The sequence below is a fragment of the Sturnus vulgaris genome, chromosome 4 (assembly GCF_052056855.1).
Source record: "Sturnus vulgaris isolate bStuVul1 chromosome 4, bStuVul1.hap1, whole genome shotgun sequence".
NCBI lineage: Eukaryota > Metazoa > Chordata > Aves > Passeriformes > Sturnidae > Sturnus > Sturnus vulgaris.
In genome coordinates, this window is record NC_142246.1 from 53,053,684 (window position 1) to 53,073,089 (window position 19,406).

General features: G+C 37.8%; 1 protein-coding gene across 5 annotated transcripts in view; it reads right to left on the bottom strand.

The window, feature by feature from the left end:
* Positions 1-19,406, bottom strand: part of GRID2 (glutamate ionotropic receptor delta type subunit 2) — a 679,862-nt gene that overhangs the window by 280,634 nt on the left and 379,822 nt on the right. For all 5 annotated transcript variants that reach the window (XR_015803327.1, XM_014875285.2, XM_088163983.1 and 2 more), the window contains exon 3: positions 1,074-1,358. Coding sequence is in view for 4 of the 5 variants with exons in the window: in XM_014875285.2 (XP_014730771.1) it covers positions 1,074-1,358 (285 nt within the window). In the remaining variant the exon portion in view is untranslated. The remainder of the gene's footprint in view (positions 1-1,073; positions 1,359-19,406) is intronic.

Sequence of the window (19,406 nt, forward strand, 5' to 3'; positions counted from 1 at the left end):
CTTATCCCATGGCTGGTGCTTTTAGGTGCTGCTTTGTTATAAAGAAGAATACTCCTATTCATCACTTTCATCACTTTCTATTCTTCTAATTTAAGAATTTATTATATAGGCAGGGAACAAAAATCAATAACACCTGACCTGAATGAACCAGATATTATGCACAGTAAATCGCTGAAGTGAGCATTTTTTTACAACTTAAAGATTTAACTTTGAACATAAGTTTTAAAATGCTCATCCAAGCTAGTCATGATTACTTATGAATATTGGATGCATCTGAGGAAAACAGGTCTGGTTGCAAAGCAATTTTTCACAGAAATAAAGATGGTGAAATTTGTTAGATAATGCAGCTTACTGGATAAATCTTTGCAGTTCTCCTGTCAGCTGTAGAAAATATCTGGATGAAAATTGGCTGATTCACTGAGCTGGATGGTGTAGTCTTGTGACACTGCCATCTGTGTCACATTTTCTCTTATCACACAAAAAACACCAATTCAGCACCTTTCAGGAGCACTGAATGAACTCAAAACAGAGGGAATGTTGTCTTGTCCAAGCCCTCCTCCTCAACTTCTTCACTCTCCAGAACTTCTTTCTACATGTTTTGTATTTATGGCTAGCACTGCATTCTTGCCAAACCTCTGACCTACATTCACCACCACTTCAGATTCTGGCCAGAAAATATATGCCAACAAACAGAAGATATTCTCCACACAATAAACACATCTACAGAACACAAATCTTACACACTGCATCTCGAATTGTCATTTTATGCTTCCACTGTCCAAAAAACCAAGAGAGCTTGCTAAAAACTTTTATGCGTCATAAACACGAGTAGAATAGAAAAACACATAAGTTCTTCATTTATCAGCTAACTCTAACAAAGACATTATCACATAAACTTGTAAAGGTTGATGGATTTCAGAAATAGATTTCTCTGAGGTGCTGTGAAATGCTGCCAGAACCATAAATGCTCAAAAGCAAAACATAATCTATTGTAAGACTATAAAGCTGTAATGTGACACTGTTCAAAAGGATTATGGATTTGACAAAAATCACCCCGATAAATAAATACTTACCATAGTCATTATCGTAAAAAATAATGAATTTCTGCCAGGCATATTCTGTGACCACTCTCAGGATGACATCATTTAAGTAGACAGGGGGCCGCACGGAGAGCGTGTAGTCATCGTTGCGGCTGCTCCTGGTGAGCCCGCAGCCGCTCCGCGGCGTTCCTGCCGGGGAGCGCTGGATGAAGAGGTGAGGGATGTGCATGGCATCGGCCAGAGACTGCAGGGATCCTGCTGACGTGCAACCGATGGAGCTGACAAGGGCCAGGATGCCTTGGTTCATCAGGTCGCAGGCTGTAAGAAAACACAGCGATATCGGGAGTGAGAGCTGGTCAGTGCACCCGGCCTGCTTCGCTATCAAAACACACTGGGGGCTGAAACATAGCACATCCAATCCAGGAAAATATGGGTACATTTTTCATATTGAGTAATCCACATCTAAAATTCATCAAAATCGCAGAGCTAGTCTATTCACTTTGAAGTGTCTTGTGGTCTAACCTAGAAGACTGTCCTGCCCACCCTATCCCTTAGAAATGAGACCCACCGCTGGAGCTTCTCAAAAACACTAAGAACTGATTTCGGCTATGGAATTAACATGACCACCCAAGGAGATAAGCACTCTCCAAAGTCTAGCACAACAGTTCCATGAATAATAGTATCTTTGTATTATACAGGAAAAACTTGAAATAACAGCTCAGGGTTGCTGTCAGCTTTTGAAGACAGCTGAATAGCATTACGTACATTAACTTGTCCAAGGAAAAATAAAGTTTCTTCTAGGATTTTAGAGGTATATGTATATATGGTATATATATCTCATATAAACTTTTCTTTTTCTTTAGAAGACAAACAACCTTCCCCCCCAGTTAGTCTTAGAAACAGCAAAATGCTTTCAAAATTCAGCAGTTTCTATACATTTATTTTCCTCACCTCCTTAAGAAAGACATGAAGTTGACTGCAAAATATAACACCTTAAAACTAACTAATGGTCCTAATAGTTACGGTAGACAGCCTTAAGTACAATGCCAGTGACATCATATTAGTACAAAGGGTGTTTATCATGAATAATGTTGATGCAATCAATAAATATCAAAGAAATTCATGATCACTATGTCTGTAATTTTGAAGGGTTACCCTGTGAATCAGAGTCAAGTGGTTATAATGTGTTTCTAACAAGCTGGAGAGCTTGAATGAAGAAATAACATGGACTTGTAGCATAATTCCCCAGAATACATCCAAGACTAAATTTTGAAATAGTCAATTTGTCATTTGCAAAGTTACAAAAGCATTTAACCTGCATTTACACATGTAAATGAGTTATGGGATGGTAAAAACCAGTAGGTATTTATATATGAATATCTAATACTAAACAGTACAATAATTTCTTCTGCAAGACTATTCTGCACACAAAACAGGTGCAGGCCAAAACAAGAAACCCACATGTGAGAATGTATTCACCTAAAAATTATAAAAACATATTTTAGTGCCAGACCTGTTGTCTCATATCATATGGCTCTTACTCACAGTGAGTAATATTTTACTTCGCAAACACACCTATTGATCTCAATGGGAATATTTACAGTTCCATGAGGAATGGAGTTCCACATTCAGGCCCATATGGAAATTGACTATGAAGCCAAAGGGCAGCACAAGAGGTCATGAGTGCAGAGAACCACCTTCTCCTAAAGCCAGAGTATTATTCTCATTAAGAGACAGAGATGTGGAACATTCAAGCGTGTTTTCCCAGGGCCTACTGATGCTGCTGCTGAGGCTTTGTCCCTTGTGAGCCTTTCTAAATTCCTTCATGCAGATAAATATGGGGGAGAGAGCACTCCCACACAGAGTTTTCAAAGTGTTTTGACTTAAGATAAAGTGTTCCCTCTGCTACACACTGAACACAGCTCAGCTTCTGGACTTTAGGTTAAAGGTAATGCATTTTTAATAATTGCAAGTATCCTTCTTCAGGAAAGTATCAAATATGATTGGTAATGGGCAACAAAATTATGGTATCTCATAAGTTTCTAACATTTGAAACATTTCAAAACAATCTTAATAGCTAATCATCTTTTATGCTGCTTGTTGCAGTCCTTTATCATGACTATCAACGAAAATAAAAGGTTTATAAAGTTAATTTTTAGAGAGATGCTGAATCTCTTTCTTGAAATCATTTTCCTGTATCAAGGACTGCAATATCTAGGTTCCATATCCTAGTGAGAAAGCTACTGCTTGAGACAGAAACTATTTTTTATTGATATATTGCTAGATATTGATAGAATTTATATGAATAAAACTAATTTTATTTTTTTGTTGAATTAAAAGCAAGCTTTTAAGCTTTTTGCTAAGTTTTAAGCTTTAAGCTAAGTTTTTTGCCTCTGATGTCATTTGTTCAAATAAAATATGCTGTGTGACCCTCCAGTCTCTGAAACTTGAATTTTAAAAAGATAGCCAAGTCAAAATGCATTATAGAAATTGCTTGAAAATATCTAAATTTCCAGGCACACTTTCAGACTCTGAATAACCACTCCCTGTAATGTCATGAAGTGGGAGACATGCTTTTTATGAAAATTGTTACTAAAACACAAAGGGGAAGAAAACAGCATGGAACGTTCAGCTCCACAGGACCAAATGTTAATACTGGCAAACAAACAGTAAAGGATTAAAATCTTCTCCCATGACACTGCATCACACTTGTTACAATAGCCTCAGAAGCAAAGCTGCCTGGGTGTCTCTTTCTTCCATGATATGCTTATGAGACTGTGGGTGCTGAACAAGGACAATATGCACTTAATTATGTTCAAGTAAACCTTACTCCTGCACATTTAGATACTAATTAATACACAGAGAGTTAGCTGCTGGAGAAGGGGCAATATCTCAGAGGCAGCTTTTTCTAGAAAATCAGTGTCTGAGTCTAGAATTCAACTCTGAGTCAGACTGACTGGATTATTCTTTGAACAGAAATATAATTTCTGCAGTATATACACATACAAAGTAGAGCCTATGCAATATGTAAAAACATCATCTATCATACTCAAATATTTCTCAGCCAAGAAGAACTTTTGTTGTCTCCAGCAGAAAAGTTCATTGGCAAAAAGCACAAGACTGAGGTCCGTGTGCTTTCTTAAGACCTTTTCCACCCCTCAGTAACAAAATTAAATTAAATCTTTTAAATCCTCTATTAAATCCTTTTCCTAGCACTCCAAATCTTTCAACTGTATCTTGTCAATGGACTAAAAGCTATAGTGGAAACATATTTGAGATCCTGGCTGCATTCCTTTCCTTAGCCTGTAATATCCAAGTTTTGTTTTGCCCCATCTCTGTTAAGAAATCCACATACTCACATATGTATATATACACTTGAATGCTATCTTGACATTCATTATGTTGTAATTTAATTTACAACAACCTCCTCGGTCGGTTAGATTTCCAAGCTGGTATTTAGCCTACTCCCAATATGATCAAGGAATATTAGTTTGCCATCAACTAGAGAATTGCTGTATCTGTAAAGTCCTCAGTCATGCCTGTAGAAATGCCAAACTCAGATGGAGCTGTACACAGCCCCATTGCAAATGTAGCAAAGGAAGAGCAGAAGTTCAGTAATAGTGTTTCTAAAATATTGATTCATACTATAAGCTACATTTAAACAAAAGTTGTCCAAATATTAGTTCACCATTATAACCACCATGTCAAATGTCATTAACAACTGCATCTTCACCAGTTAAAGGAATAAAATGGGTCACACTATTTTAAGCATTGCATAGAGAGAATATGAAGATCAGTAAGTTGACTTTAAATGCTTCACCATTATATATATATATATATATATATATATATATATATATATATATATATATATTTAGAGCATGTATAGCACATGCTGGCATGCACTCAGCATTACGTTTAACTCTCCAGCCTATCTTGGTCTTTTTTCAAAATGCAAAGTTTCTGAATTTTCAATGCTGGTGGGCCAATTGCCAGTAACAAAAAAGCAATCTTTTAGAGTAAAATCTCTTGCTAGTTTGGCAGGCATCTAAAGAAAATAAAAAACGTAATTTTGTGGTTAGTAAGCTCTTTTTTTCAAAATAAAGAGCACGACCAATTCAATTTGAAATAAATAATTTACATCTAGGCTATCAACTTGTACAAGCATTTCCAACAAAGCAGAATTTAAATGGCTGTGGTAACAAATGTATCCCTAAAATGAGTTCTCTCTAAAATGGAAACAATGGTAGGTCCTTAAATAACCACTAGTTGCTGTAATTGAGAAAGAAAGAAAGAAAAATCTATAAATAAGAGCAAGTTAAAAACAGATGTAGGAATAAATAAGAAGCACCAAAAAAAGGGTACTACTGAGATTTAACTTCTGCTATGAAAGTGAGAATTTTCTTCTTTATTTCTCCCATGTTCTTCTGATAGTAAATCACAACACATCACCCTCATCTACTGGGAACTGATAAGCCAAACTGAAAAAAGTAGTGTAGGATCTCTAGAGACTTGGATAGCAGGCCAATTTTGTTCTCACTTAAATTGCTGGTTTAACAAAGTCAGACCAATTCATAACACTATGTTTTCAAAAATGATAAATGCTGTGCATTAATAGTGGGTAGGATCCCTTTAAACAGTCAGACACGTATTGTGAGGTCCTTTTCATCTTCAATAATTTAGAAACTACCAGGCTCCTTCCAGAACTGTAGCAGTTTTTGACTGAGATGATGTTGAGTGAACAAAAATTAGATCCAAACGCTGTTCCCAGAATCATGGTCCCATGGGCTTGAGTTGCACTCCCCATCGTCATTCCCCTGGATGTCCTCTTCAAAGCTGACATCATTTCAATCTCACTGCTCCTGGATGTTTTCCACATATTATCCACGTGGTGTAATGCCTCCAAGCTATTTATCTGAATGTGAATCTGGGGAAGAAAATCTCTCTTGACTGATATCTCTGGTTTGGGATGGACACTACAAACAGTTTGTTACCCTGTGCATCTGCTCTAAGTTTTGAAAGCGCTCCACGGACTTTGTCACCAGGAGGGCTTCATACATTTGTGCCAAATTTGTTTTCCTTTGATTTCTCTTGAAGGTGAATATAGTCTTTCCACAGAAACATTTTTTATCTTCTTACTGTCTTTCGCAGCCTGTACAATTCACCACCCGATGAAACACAGGTTTCCCTGGAAGAATACTCAGATTTATTCCCCATTCCATCCAAATGGCCAGGAACATAGAATCTAGGCAGAGATCAGGAAAAAAGCCTATAGGAGTCTCAGGTATTGCCCATATAGTAGCAATGAAGGGAGTATTAATGAGTTTATTAATGCATTCCAGAAATTCATCATCCCTATTTGTACTAATCCACATCCAAACCAGGATACACAGCTGATTCAAGGGTCAAAATACCTGAGCCTCTATAAATGCATACTAGGTGGCTTCTATGTAGCTTTGAAAACATAAGCTATTATTTCTTGTTTATTTTGAGAATATACTGTTGGCTGCTCCTCAAATCCTTTCTGAGCTTCAGAGTGCTGATGAAGATTGAGGGACCATAGCATGCAAATTCTCTGTTGCAAAGGGTAAGGAATAAGGTTAAAATCTGCATTTCTTTCACTGTGATGTTCTGATTCCTCCCAAAACACAATTTTTTTGTCTTTGTCACCTTTAAACACTCCCCAAGCCAGTCATGAATACATTGCAGAAAGATAATGCATTCACAAGAAAACAGGCACAAAAAGTGACAAGAAGTTTAAACAGATAAACTACAGGTCTTTCTGTTTGGTGTTCATAATCGCAGATGCAAGAAGTAAAATGAAATGTGATTATGAGATCCATGATCCAGTGAGATTAGCCTCCAATTTCCAATAAATCTTGTTAGTCACTTTTGGATGGCAATTCTGCTCTTGCAAATTATTTTTCCTTCATAACACAATGGTTCATCCCAGACTTAGAGCTGAATTATTTCTAGAAGAATGACAGCACATTTTTAATATATCCTGAAAACTCTTCAGCAGGAAATAAGGATAAAGTAGGGGGGAGGGGAAATTATTGACTGGATTTTAAAGAATATTCTCCACTGCAATGCAGATAACAGAGTCTATCCTGTTCCTTTTTAAGATAAGGTTATAAAATTCCACTTAATTTATATCTTCTCTGTAAATATTAGTAAAAATGTCCCCCCTGCCACTCCATTATACACAATTTGGACTAACAGTATTTTAAATTCACTTGTAATTAACCTTCAAGGGATTTTAGTTTGTCCTGACTGTAAAACAAACTGGTATTTGAGTCTTAGCAGCTGTGCTTTCTACGGCTTGGGATTTCTTTCTTTGGGAAAAATAATCCAAACTTCTGATATCTAAAAACTATTACCAGAAAGCATATTTGCATCTCTGTTGCACAAAACACCACAACCACTTTTCAAATTTTTAATATTGAAAAGCATTTGAGAACCTTTCCTGGTTCATATATCTTCCTGTATACAAGCCTTGCCAATTATGGTAGCATTAAATCCATCACATTAAAATGCAATTATTAATCTGAACCTTGAAAAAATAAAGTAAAAGTCTCCCAGGTTTAGAGGGAAGTAAGATTTATACATGAGAGGTATTTTGATGCCATATCTTGCAGGATTCAGTTGGAGGGCTTGAAAGAACCACAGGTTACAAAGGCCACCAAACAGAAAGAAGGCTCCACAAGTTCTGTTTTTGGAAAAGAATCCTGATGTATTTACTTTTTCCTGCATGCCAACCTACAGCTCTTCCACTCAATTCTACAGAGGCACAAAGAGGATATGTGTCTTGCCAGGTTAGCACATCGGGCAGAGAAACAGCAGTACAACTTCCTATATTTTTAAAATCTGGTTTCACCTGGCACTCAGCAATTGCGCCCAGGCTTTGTCTCAGACAAATGATGGTTCCCAGCTTTTCAAGAAGCCTGAACTTGATAAAAGAAAAATTTAGAAACACCTCCACCATTTTAAAGAAGTTACAAAGCCACAAATCTTCAGCTGAAGAGTGGCTTTAGCTGCCATATCTGTTAGAATGTAAACCTGAATATACTCCCCAAAATGCACAGGGTGCCTATGGCTGAGATGTCAAAAGAGGCTGTAATATTGATAGATCTGGAAAAAGGAGGCTGTGCCAGGCAGCACTGTTGTAGAAAGGTTTGAAATGTGAACTAAGAGGTGAAAAGGGGCAGAGAAAGAAGGAAGTTAAAATCAATCAAGGCTAGGCAGTGACATATACTGGAGAAAAGCCTAGATACACATCAAAAAAGTGACCTCTGGAGCCCTGGCATCCCAACAGGGATGTCTGTCTGCAAAAGTAATGTAGCCTATTGGAAAATAAAAAATGCAAGGAAACCCAGGCACAAATTCCAAGAATGTCTCCAAAATATTCTCTTTTATTTGTGCTGAACTCCCACTGACATAAGCCAAATCTCATCTACTGCCAGCATCCTTGCTCAACGTGTTGCATGAGCAATTTCCATTCATCCATTCAGCAAAATGAAAACTTTCCATTTCAAATGCAATCATTGGTAGATTCCACTTGATTACCTAATTTATGATGAAGGACATATTACCTCAATATACAATGACAACTTCCTCCATCCTTTACTTTGTTCCTTCACCCTTGCACTGCTTCTGGATCTTTTATTTCCTTAACCAGCACTGTTTGAGGAGTTACTAGGCAGCACATACTCTCTGATACTCTTTTAATATCAAGCTTGCCTGCTGCAGAGCACACAATAGCTGCAAAGCAGCAATTATATGGAAACAAAAAGGCTGAGTCTTAAAGCAGCTTAATATAAAATTAAATATAATTTTATCAAAAGATAACATCCTGATAAAATCACAGGGATTTACTCTAATTCTGTGTTCTCTGCAAGTCTGTGTAGAAGCACTGGGGGGAAAAAATCAACAACAAAACCTGTTAAAACCTTAAGCATCAACATTTCTAGTTTTTTGAACCTGTTCAAAAAAAAAAGTGTAATTTTCTTGTTAAGAGGATAAAACACTGTACTTGAGATTTGACAAAAATTACATTTTCCTTGCCCCGTATAAATCAGACTGTCTTGCACTTTTCCCTTACATCCTTTCTATCTTGGTTCTAACTTTCCTTCCTATCTGATTTTTCCTGCGCTCAGCATCAGAGCAATGGCTTTCATCCTCCCATTGTCAATTCTCTTCTCCTTAGAATCCACTCAACCAGGAAAAACAACTTGTTTTTTCTCTTCATGTCACCTCATCCATCTCTTCTTTTTTAATTTTTATTTTTCCCCTACCTACTTCACCCCGTTGCCTCCAATGCCCAGAGACAAGATGTAGAGGACTCGACACTGCACTGAGAATCCGGAGACTCATCCTGGGGCCAGTTCTGCCATCATTTTGTGCATGACTAATTTGGGATTAGTAATCTGATTTCCCTTCGGTGATTATGATACTTTGACACCTTTGCAAAACACTTCTGCATGATCTAAATAAAAGAGATTACACTTGTGTTCTGCACACCCATTTTTTCAAGGTTAAAAGGCCCACTTCTGAGCATAACTCACATCGCCAGAAGTTCCTTTACATCTCCTCTCTTTTCTGAATTGTTTCCTAGTCCCCCCTTCTCTTTCCCAAACTATTAATATGGAGACAACAGGCTCTGCTGGAGAGATACAGTGGGAAGCACAATACCACAGCCTAGTCCAGGGCAGACAAAAGAACACACAGCTGGTAGCATTAGTTTAATTGGAAGCCCTACAATGGGAAGAGCTGCCTGTGCTGCCCTGGATGAGCTTGGCATCCTTCCAAGCCAAGATATTACTGAACAACACTGTTCAAAATAAGACCATCCCCCAAACTAAAAGAAATCTGTGAACAGTAATCTGAGAGAGCTTTCTTTCCTACTGTGCAAACAGCAAATATTCAGGGAATGTTCTGCTATGGGGACAACTAAACAACTTTTTTTGTCTTTTAATGTGGCTTTGTAGACAGAGTATTTCCTAAGCCAAAAAAGGTATACATTTATTTCTTAAAAGAAACCCTCCAAACAACAAAAATAAAATGAAACAAACAAACAAGCCAATTCTACCAGATGAGTAAATTAAACAGCAACTTAAGAGCAAACAAAATGAAAGCCAGATCTTGCATGACACAATAAAGGGAAACAAGTTCTACATCAAGATAAAGAACTCTGTATGAGAACAAGCAGAAAGCAAGGGAGGTGGTGCATCAGTTGCAAAAAAATACATGGCTGTGAAAAAAAACGAGAAGTCTGTAGGAGTTCAGAACATCAGTTCCATTAGCAACTTAGCCACTCAAGAAAACCTCAGTGAGTCAAAACAACTATCACCATTATTATTTGCTAAGAATAGACATTGTGCTTGTTTCACTGACTGACACACAGATTAACAAGCAAGATAAGAATAAAAAATCAACTACCTTTAAATTTTATTTGTAGCTCTGAAAGTGCTTTTCAAAGATGCTCAGCATCTTCATCTCTATTTCACAGAATAAAAAACCCAGATGTGCCCAAGAGGAGCTTCTTGCCCAAGGTCAAAAAGCAAGGCAAGAAAATTGTTTTCCATGCCAAGCTCAAACAAGCACAAAGGCTGAAAATAAAGTTCTTTGTTGCAGCTTTTTATTGTTTGTTTTGTGCATTAGTGTGCCATTTAAATTGTTTTATGTTCTGAGTCCAATGTAACAATGCTTTATGAAGACGAAAGATTTTGAAGAAAGGCAAAGCAGCCTACAAAACAGGATTAAGTGACAAAGAATTTCAGATTCACAGTGACCCCAAAGCAAGACCACTGTTGATTATGAGAAAATTTTGAGACACAAGCATGTAGGTGCTGAAGAGTGAATGTGGAAAAGGAAAGCAGAGCTATAAGCGAGATACAAACTATTGATGGATAACACAAAATGCCAGCAGACATGGAAAGTGCATTATAAGCAGAAGTATTCGAGAAAGGAGTAAACATTTTGCAAGGAAAATTACAGATAAGTGTTCAACAGAAGAGAAATTATAAGGTATTGAAGTAAGAGGAGACAGGGTGAAACCAATGCCAATTCAACTCCTGGGCTCATGATCATGAGTTTTGGAAAAAAGATATAAATACTCATATCAGAGGATTCCACCATCTCTGCTCATATTGCTTAAAAAAATTCTTCATAGGGTTTCTTTCATGCTTGATGTGCAGTGTGATTGGTTCTAATAATGCCAGATAAGCCAAAGATTCGCTAACAACTACGTAAGACCTTGAAATCCAGAACAACACGTTGACAAAGAGCTGAGGGTGCAATGCTGACATAGTGAAGATAAGAATTCAGAAATGTTAAAACAGTGAAAGGCATGGGGAGAGCAAAAAAGAGAACACAGGACTTTGCAAGTAACAACAATAAAGGAATATAACAAGGGATGACATCAGCTTTGAGGTAATAGAGAAGGATGTTAAATGTTAGTAAGTGATGAGACAGTAAGATTTGCAGTCAGGAAGTAATAAATCCCTTTAGATACCAGGGAGGAGGAAGATGCAGTTTGCTGCAATGTGGGAGTAATGGAAGGGAGCAGAAGATACAGCAAAGAGGACAGTGACAGTGATCCTGTACTGTACCTGCTGAAGTGCAAATAGCCAATACATTGACAAATGTGTCAACTAAAAGGGCACTGGAGAAAAATCAACTTGGTGCATGTTACAGACAAAGCAGCAGCTGGGCTTGGCAACAGCTTCAGCATGTGAAGAGAAGGAGAGAAAAGACAAAATGTGCCTAAGTCTGAGAGTCTATTTTTGCTCTCTTACTCCAGGAATAATAATGGTGCAGTGTTCCTTCAGTGCCAGTTGCAACCTTTTACTGAGATTGCTTTGACTGTAATGGTTGCAAGAGATGCCAGGAAAAGAAGGTAATGTAGCTTTTTTTTTTTCCCTTGACTTTTTACAATGTCACAGAAAAAGAAATTTGCATAACTCCAAAATAGAAAGGAAATTTAAAACTCACCTCTGACACTGGAGAGACATGTCCAACTAGAACATGCCCAATGAACTATTAGAAAACAACTGACACAAATCTTACTTGGAATCAGAGGCAAACATTTCCTCTGCCTTTAAAGTAGCACTTTAAAATTGTATCTCTCCTTGACAAACACAAAACGATGTAGAAAGTGGAAAAAAAAAGTGGTCTCGGCTTCCAAAGCTGGAGCAGAAGTAGTTTTGCCTGGCTATACAGCACAAAACTGTAGTGCCATGGCAGGAGCACCATGTGGAGTGAAGCAGTAGAACTGCTGAGTCTGCTCACTTGCTTTTCCCTGAAATGGAAATGACCATTTTCTTCCTAGATCTCTTAAAATCTTTTAATTGCTATTGGATCTAAGCACCAGTGCTCACTGTGTTGCTTCAGATACCAGCAAGTCTATTTTTTCAATGAAGACTTCGGTTCTGTGGTGCAGCACTTCATGTATTTACTGACATGTTTCTTTTTTCTCCGGCTCTTTCATGCTGCCACAATAACTCCCCAAAACAAGAGTATTGACTCCACTGCAGGGAGTAGTCTTCTTTACTCGTTTTGCATTGGTATTACCTCTCAAGTAGCAACAGAGTTGGTCTGTCACTACTGAATATGAAAGAGAGGGGAGCCAGGCTTATTGTGTCACATCAAGAGCTCCCAGTTGTGGATTGCACAGTGTCATTCCCTTTGACTTGCTTTCTCCATGCACTTAGCTTGCATAGCTTGCAGGGATGCCCAGAAACTGGCAATAAACCAGACTACCACATAACACCTTCTGATCTACAGTACTACAGATATTGTTTGTGGGAAAGCAGAGAGGCAAAACCCAAGAACTGACATAAAAGCATTCTTTTCATTCAAGCATGTCCAATTCTTTATGAAAACAAGGAAGTATGGTTATGTACATTTTACCACAAGAGCTGAAGGACATAACAGACTAAGCAGCACATCTGACGAACTCGAGTTACAAAAAACTCTTATTCTGCCTAGTAAAATGCTGGTCCCTACACAAGGAAGTGGCACTCCAAATGCCTCTTTGCTGTTTGAATCCTGTGTGTGCAATAGAAAAAATGCTGAGGTTTCAGAAAGGTTTCCTTAGGACTGAGTAGAGCAGGATTTTCTTAAGTCACACACAAGCACTGCCAAGGATGTTGCAGCAATGCCCACATGGACTTTGTGCCATTGGCCTGGCCTGGTCAGAGCACAGACACTGCCTGCCTTTCCCACTGCCTCCCATTAGTGTGTTGCAAGAGCCACTCCACAGGAAAAAATAAAGTAGGTCAGTGTTCAGAAATTTAATTACAGATGACTAGCTGTCAAGAGTAAATAATTTCAAAATTCATTTTAACACATGAGTTTGCATAATTCTAATACATTATTCCTTTGTCTGTGAGTCCACTTTTGCAGAACTTGGATAAAATAGGAGGCTTAAGCTTAGCAAATAGCCCTGATCTCATTTCACCAGTTTTGAAAGGTGTGAAGTTTTCTGACTTTTCCAAGAGTTATGACTGATTTTCACTTATGAATTAGTGAGGAGAAAGCCGAGCACATTTTTCCATTTCTCAAGTTTTATACAGTCAATTATCTTCCTTTGTGAGCAGGAGAATTTCAGACTGTTATATACTAAGGAATTGTTAGCTAGCCAGTAGTTTTCTTTCGTTTACTCTCCCCCTTGCTGCTTTTGATAACAGCTTATTTTTTAATTGCTATGTAGTGAATACACCGGAAATATTTATTTATTTTTCTAGCAGTTGGACGCGTGCTTTTCTTATTTGGTCTTTCAGCAGCACCCATGCACACAAATATGTATGTATACACAGAAGATATGACATGACTGGCTCCAGCTTCTCATAGACAAAAATATTCTGTGACAAGATGCATGGGTCAAATGCAAAACCAAGAGGAAAACTCATCCTTCAACTTAAAGAACACAGTCTCTATCATTTATGAAAGTTGTCTGCACTTCTAGGTCTTCAAGACATTCAACCACAGAAAAAGTCTAAGGTCAGTGTTTTGTAAAGCTTCAAGAAACCTAGGCAAATATTTAGCATTAGTGCAAGGGATGACCAAAAATCCAGTGACTTTATCCCCTTAATAGAAAATTAAAGCCTTTTTTAGCCTTAAGTTGACATTTGAATTAATGCAGCTTTCATTCCTTGTTATTTTATATGAAGGCAAATGAGCGATGTCAAATACTATGGAATAAGGTGATCTACACACATATGAGGATTGTCAAAATACCACACTTCCCAAAGTAAGCAACAAAAGGTGAGACAGAGCAGGAAGAGGAAAAAAGAAATGCTATTATTCTCAGTACCATGGTAATTTCTATAATCATTGTTAAAACCCGGGCATGTCAAATAAAGAATGGAAAAGAGCAAGCCTTGTATCTTCATGCATCTCTTAGGTTTGCAAACACCAGGAAGTAGCAGAATATTTAAAACACAAAAAAACCCCAATAAACCCGCAACTAACAAACAAAATGAAAACAAAGACACAACCCAATCCTATTCTCAAACTTGATCTATTTAAAAATAAGGACAGCCCTGGAAATGCAGTAAAAGTCCTGTTTAAAGTGATTTTCTCAAAAGCTTCTTCCAGTGAGAAACACTTCTTCCTATCGGCTCAATTTTTTCTTCTCCTGCTTTTCGCCAATTGGCACTTAAAGCATCCAAGGATCTGAGGTTTTGGTGGCAAGCTAAAATTGTGATTATAATTCCTTAAAATGCCTTGGGAATGCATCCCAGGGTTGCCCTATCCCAACTCCTTCTTGAACAGTCTCACTTCCCCAAAAAATTCTTTTTCTTCAAAGGAGAGGCAGGTATAGAGCCTTGAACAGACCAATATGACATGCTTCAGCCTCCTACCCATGGGCACCCACCCTCCTCAGAAGAGCAAAGTTTCAGCCACGGTTTCACCATGGAACTCATGTTCACCTCATTCTTGATGTTTCCTAATTACCTATACCCATATTCCCCTGCCTACACCGTGTTTTGGAGTAAAGTCCTCTAGATCAACTTCCATGGAAGAGCCTGGCAGATCCATTAATTTTTATTTCCATGTACACATTCTTGGGAAGGTCTCCAAGTCTGCCACTAAAAGACAAATTCGAAGATTTCCTCAGAGAAGGGTAATGTACCATAAGAGATCTTAGAGGCAGCAGGAAGTTTTGGGGGGCTGCAGACCTCAAGCCATCCTCTTCTGTCACCTGTTCTAGAACCCAATCCAGCTGTTTGTCAAAACCAGCAAAACAAGAGTGCCTTGCAGACCACAGTTAGTGCTGAGGTACAATTCCCAATCTAGCATGTGCCACTGCTTTGTAGTAACACACTGAGGTGTTGCTCTTTCACGTTTCCATCAGCAAAAGGACACCTTTAGTCACATGCTAATTTTTTCCTCTATACCTGGGAGTATAGAGACAGAAATAGAAACTCTTCTGGCTGCAGAATGCATAAACTGCCCACTGCCTTGGGTTACTGTCTTTTTGCTGTTAATAGGAGCTGGCATAGCCTCATGGATTCACACTTGCATATCCTGCTGCAGAGTTAGGGGCTACTCTCCTTTCACAAAGGAAAATGATAGCACGTAATGCTGTTTTGGTGGTCTGATATCATTGTTTCACTTTTAATAGATTCCCCCGCAGAGGGGATTGTTACCAGCACTAATATGAAAAACAGATTAGACAAAACAATACATTTTATAGAATGCTGGTCACATAAACAATGATAAAATTAGTAGGGCAATTGTTTTAAAACACAGGCTGTGCCCACTTTCCCTCAACTGAAGTAAAGAGGATTAGCAATTCTGAAAACCTGACTACTTCAAATGAGGGGATTTTCAAACAGTATGTCCCTATGATGTTTGGTAAGCCTGGACAAAGTAGACCAGGGAAAATTTCACATCAAGACAGACAGCATGGCCCTGAGGAAGCAGACAGCTATGAAGGAGAAGGAGGAATTGCTGGCTGGCAAAGATCACTTTTTGTTTTACTTTGCTATCATAACAGAAGGCCATGTTTCTTTATACGTTCATTTTAAACACTAGCCAAGGGGCAGTCCAGCTTTCTGGCTTTTATTGTTTTCACCATACAACTTCCAAATCCAGTTCCACTTGGTTTTCCAAGGTGGTATGACAGAAATGGGTCCCTGTGAAATATACTATGAATTATGGCAATTTAAACAAACTAAAGAATAGCTCTTACAAATTGAACTAAGCTACCATATACCCATAGCTGGTTAAATTACAGGGAACAAAAACCCAACCAGTCCAATGCAGGCACACTGCAGTTAGATGTTTACTTAGTATTCCATTATTTTCTCTGTAATATAATACTAAAAGAAGGACTTAGAACTCATAACTATTGTATTATTAATTTTAACAACTCTGGTCAATCAATAGAGATATGTTTAAGGCTATATAACAGAATATGAAAGTAAAGCCTTGATTATATTTTTCTGGGAAGCTCCTCATTATGACTACAGTTGTTCCAGGCAGGATGGGTAAAATCTGAACAATAGACAGCGTGCTGCAGGATTTTAATTATTGTGTTTAGCAGTATTTTAAAAGGCTTATGGCAGGACTTCTACATAACTCTTACCAGTAGTTGTCTCTGCAAGCAAAGATCACCAGCTTTTCATCCAGAGGGCTGCTGATACCTTCAAATTCCTGAATTAAATTACTTCACCTCTATCTGGACCCATAAACGTTTCTCTTTAGCACAGTGGTGGAGCAAATGGGTAAAGTGCTGTGCCTTTATGTGATAAGCCCTTGCAACAAAAGCAGACACTTGATGAGGGCCCGCAGCACTGGGAAAATTTTTTCCTTAATTATTAAAACAATTTTTGTGGCACTATTTACTTGTAGAGGCTTATCACTTGAAATCCCTACACACATAATCAACACATAGCAATTAAAGCCATTGTTCAGGATGTGGAGGATTTAAACTCAGTTTTCTTCCTTACCTAACAACACCACCTCATGTGACCCTGGCCCAGGGACTCTGTTATTACTCAGTCAGGATTATTCTGGGTAGTGAAGCAAGCCCCAGTCTGCCTCTCTGACCACTTCACTTTGCATGGACTGTGCAAACACGTAATGGAACACAGGCTGTAACCCAGGGGTCCAGCAGCCTGCTCTTCTCCCATCAGAGGCTTTGTCCTTATGACTATGAGAGGTGTAAGTTGAAATCCTCTGAGGCAGAAAAGAATTTGTGTCTCCTATATCCTGTGTGCACAAATCACTCAGCTATCATGTAAAAGAAGAAAATATCCTCCTTTAGAAATTCTGCATATCTAGATGCTCATCTTTCTTTCTACTTCTTAAAAAACTTCAGACAAACCATTATGCTTTGGATACAGCAGTTCCTATTGTCTACTGGAATTTTTTAAATTTTATTTTATCCTTTTAATATCTTCTTTTCAGCAGACCATGAAGTCTAATTGCATGCAAGCATGAAATTCCACATTATCCAGGCAATCTTTAGTAGACTGCTGAAAAAATCTATGGAATACATAACCAGCAAGCATCTTAAAGGAAAGGAAGCAAAACTGCGTCTCTCTTAAATCCATACTCAAAACTCAACAGATAGAGAAACCTGTTAAAATCCAAATCTGTTCAATCCAAAATCTTCAAATCCAGCATTATAGAGATTGCTTATGGTGATATTTTATTTAGATTTTTAAAGACAGATGTGTATTATTTAATTGATTTAGTTTAGGGTAGGTAGCAATATAAAATCAAAACAAGCACACAACAAGATTTGATGTTTAAACAATGTTTGGCCATTTTCTAGATTGCCAAAGAGTGTACACTGATGAGTTGTTTAAGAGGGCTCGCTTTGTGTTATACAAATTAAAATCAACCCAAACAACAACACCCTCAAAATTCAATCCAAATAAAAACCTGCGAAGCAAACAGGAAATGCAAACAAGATAAGATGTCTTAACATAAGAAAAAAATGCAACCCAAACCAAAAACGCCCCACTCCAAAACCACCACAACAACCAAAACAAACACCACCCATCCCACCAAGACTTTAAGGATTATATATCTCAAAATAAAATACTTCAAAGCTTTTCTTCCCACACCAAAAATCCTCTTACAGAAACTAGGAACACTTCATGCCACACTAATTAGAAAAAAAAAATATATATATACACACAAAAGGCCTCATTTTAGGTAGTTACAGGAGTCCAATTCCATATTTCCTCTAAATCTGCTATGCTTTTATCCTTTGCTGAACTGAAATTTCTTGGCTTCTGCATTTTATGAGACAGACATACTTTTAAGTAGGAAGTACAAATGAGCCCAAAAGAGCTTTATTAATGAGCCAGTGATAACAGATACTGACCTTAGACAAGTTGCATGAGAGACAATTTACCTCACCTACATTTTTGAGATTTCAGTAATTTCTATTGCTTTGCACCTGAACAACACCAATACAGCTAAAAGATTTTCTGTCAAAAACATTAAAAACACAAAAAACTTCAAAACTTCTCTGCATTTGCTGAAAGAGTGCAGGGGAAAAAGAAAAAAGCTAAAAGGATCAGTAAGTATTTCTTTTTCTAGACTGAAAATGCTGCTATAATGAAAGACTGAACCAGGGTCATCCTGCAATAAGCTAGAAATAATATTCATGGCACTCATGTAAGATGAGGGGAAATAAAAAAAACCCTGAAAATATAAACAGAAAACCAAATATTTTACACCATTTCAACATGTTAGCCTGCCGGGCTACTTTGGGGCAAAATGAATCCATTGTGGGCCTGCATAAGTATTTTTAAATAAGCTCTTCTGGAGCATCCACAATAGCTCAATCTTTACATATATTGTAAAACCAGTGCTATTTCCATTGGCAATAATTAATTTCTTCTAAGTGGATAAACTAGGGCAGTTTCAAAGCTAGCATAAGCAAATGGAACTGCACACTGCTATGGAATTGTTAAAAAAATCCACTCTTCTTTCATTTGCCCTCTTTTTCCTTGGTACCATTTTTCCTGGGGGAAAGCTGCCTCATCCAATTACACTAACTAGAAAGATAAGAGAACTAGTAAACCTACCTGATAGTTCTGTTCTGTATCAATTGGGATATACTGCTCAGTACTTTGAGGTTAAGTAAAGCACTGTGTAACATCAGGAGAATCATATTAGATTGCTGGAGGTAAAACTGCTTCTAATCCTAACAGAGAGGCTTCATCACTCCTGGTTATCCCTCAGGAAGCAAGGGATAATAACATCAAGGTTGCTTTCCTCCTTACTTACTACACTCAGGCCATTTCAGGTTGCTGAGTCATTGAATAAAATCTAACCCTTCAGATCACCCTTAAAATGTCACATTTAATTAAAACTTTCCTGTCACCTTACTTCTTT